This window comes from Procambarus clarkii, chromosome 28 (genome assembly GCF_040958095.1).
Source record: "Procambarus clarkii isolate CNS0578487 chromosome 28, FALCON_Pclarkii_2.0, whole genome shotgun sequence".
Taxonomy (NCBI): Eukaryota; Metazoa; Arthropoda; class Malacostraca; order Decapoda; family Cambaridae; genus Procambarus; species Procambarus clarkii.
Genome location: NC_091177.1, coordinates 7,057,350 through 7,058,777, shown reverse-complemented (window position 1 = coordinate 7,058,777; position 1,428 = coordinate 7,057,350). Strand labels below are relative to the sequence as shown.

Sequence of the window (1,428 nt, the reverse complement as noted above, 5' to 3'; positions counted from 1 at the left end):
GTGTGTGTGTGTGTGTGTGTGTGTGTGTGTGTGTGCTTATCTAGTTATATGCTAGTAACTGTAAACGATATTAAACAGTGCGGTTCTATACTCAAGGACTTCTTCAATGTGGCAATTGTATATTCATCAGCAAAGCAATATGCGTACTCTGAAAGTTAATATAATGGTTAATTTATAACGAAGTCACATCATGCAGATCACAATGGTAATACTGTCATGACCAAGGGCGGCCTTTCTCTAGCGTATATAAGCTCTTGTTGGGCATCCATTACCACAAGTCTTACTGCAGACGCCAAGATGAAGTTTGTGAGTACTTCGCTCTGTTGAAATAGCTGGAAGATCTTTGTTCTTGTGTTTGCTTAAGTTCATCAGTGTATATAAGTGAGCAAAGACTTTCTTTCTGAATTTCATAAGAAATGTCTACTTGAGTGAATGCATGGCATAGATTGAGTAAATATATGTAAACTCTTTGTTTACATTTTTTGAGCTGAGTTAATGTAAAATGTATTTGCTCCTTTCATTATATGTATTCACTCAATGTTACTCAATTTGAGTCATCATTGTTAAATGCAAATGAAAAACTTTTATTAAATCAAAATGACATACATACACGAATTACTTGAAATAAAAGTCCGTCAATCTTCCGTTGCAGGTGATCCTCGCTGCCGCCGTCGCCGCCGTGGCCTTCGCTGCCCCTAAAGCCAACCACCTGGCTGCCCCCCCAGCCTCCGCCCCGGCTGCCCCCGAAGCCTCCGCCCCCGCTGCCCCAGAAGCCTCCGCCCCGGCTGCCCCCGAAGCCCCCGCCCCGCCTGCACCCAGTACCACAGTTGTGCCCATCCTTAAGGACGATCGAACAAATGACAACGAAGGAACGTTTACCGTCGACGTGAAGACTGGCAACGGTATCTCCCTGTCCAGGTCTGGCTCCCCCACCGGTACTAACGGCTCTGTGGTCCAGACTGGACAATATTCGTGAGTATTCTTGAATATTTAAATTCAAATACAATGATAATAAATAAATATGAGGTTAATGATAAATAAATATGAGGATAATGTTTAATAAATATGAGGGTAATATTTAATAAATATGACAGTAATATAAAATAAATATGATAATATTAATTAAAAGTGAAACAAATAATATTAATAATAATATTTATTTAATAATAGCTTCCTGTGTAGAAATAATTAATATCTCATGTCTCCTCCGGCAGCTACACAGCCCCTGACGGCACCCCAGTCAAAGTGACGTTCGTCGCCGACGAGAACGGCTTCCAGCCCCAGTCCGACATTATTCCAGTGGCTCCTGCCTTGCCCCACCCAATGCCCCAGCTCGCGCTGGACCAGATCGCTGCGGGCGGAAACGTTGTTCCTGTCGTCGAGGTCCCTGAAGAAAGGAGTGCTCCTCCGGCCTTGATCTTGTTCTAG

General features: G+C 43.1%; 1 protein-coding gene across 1 annotated transcript; it reads left to right on the top strand.

Annotated features, from left to right (window-relative positions):
- Nucleotides 1-216: 216 nt before the first annotated feature.
- On the top strand, nt 217-1,428 carry LOC123754888 (endocuticle structural glycoprotein SgAbd-1-like). Its single transcript, XM_045737221.2, has 3 exons — nt 217-306; nt 653-972; nt 1,215-1,428. Exons 1-3 carry the CDS (start codon nt 217-219, stop codon nt 1,426-1,428), a joined length of 624 nt encoding a protein of 207 aa, XP_045593177.2.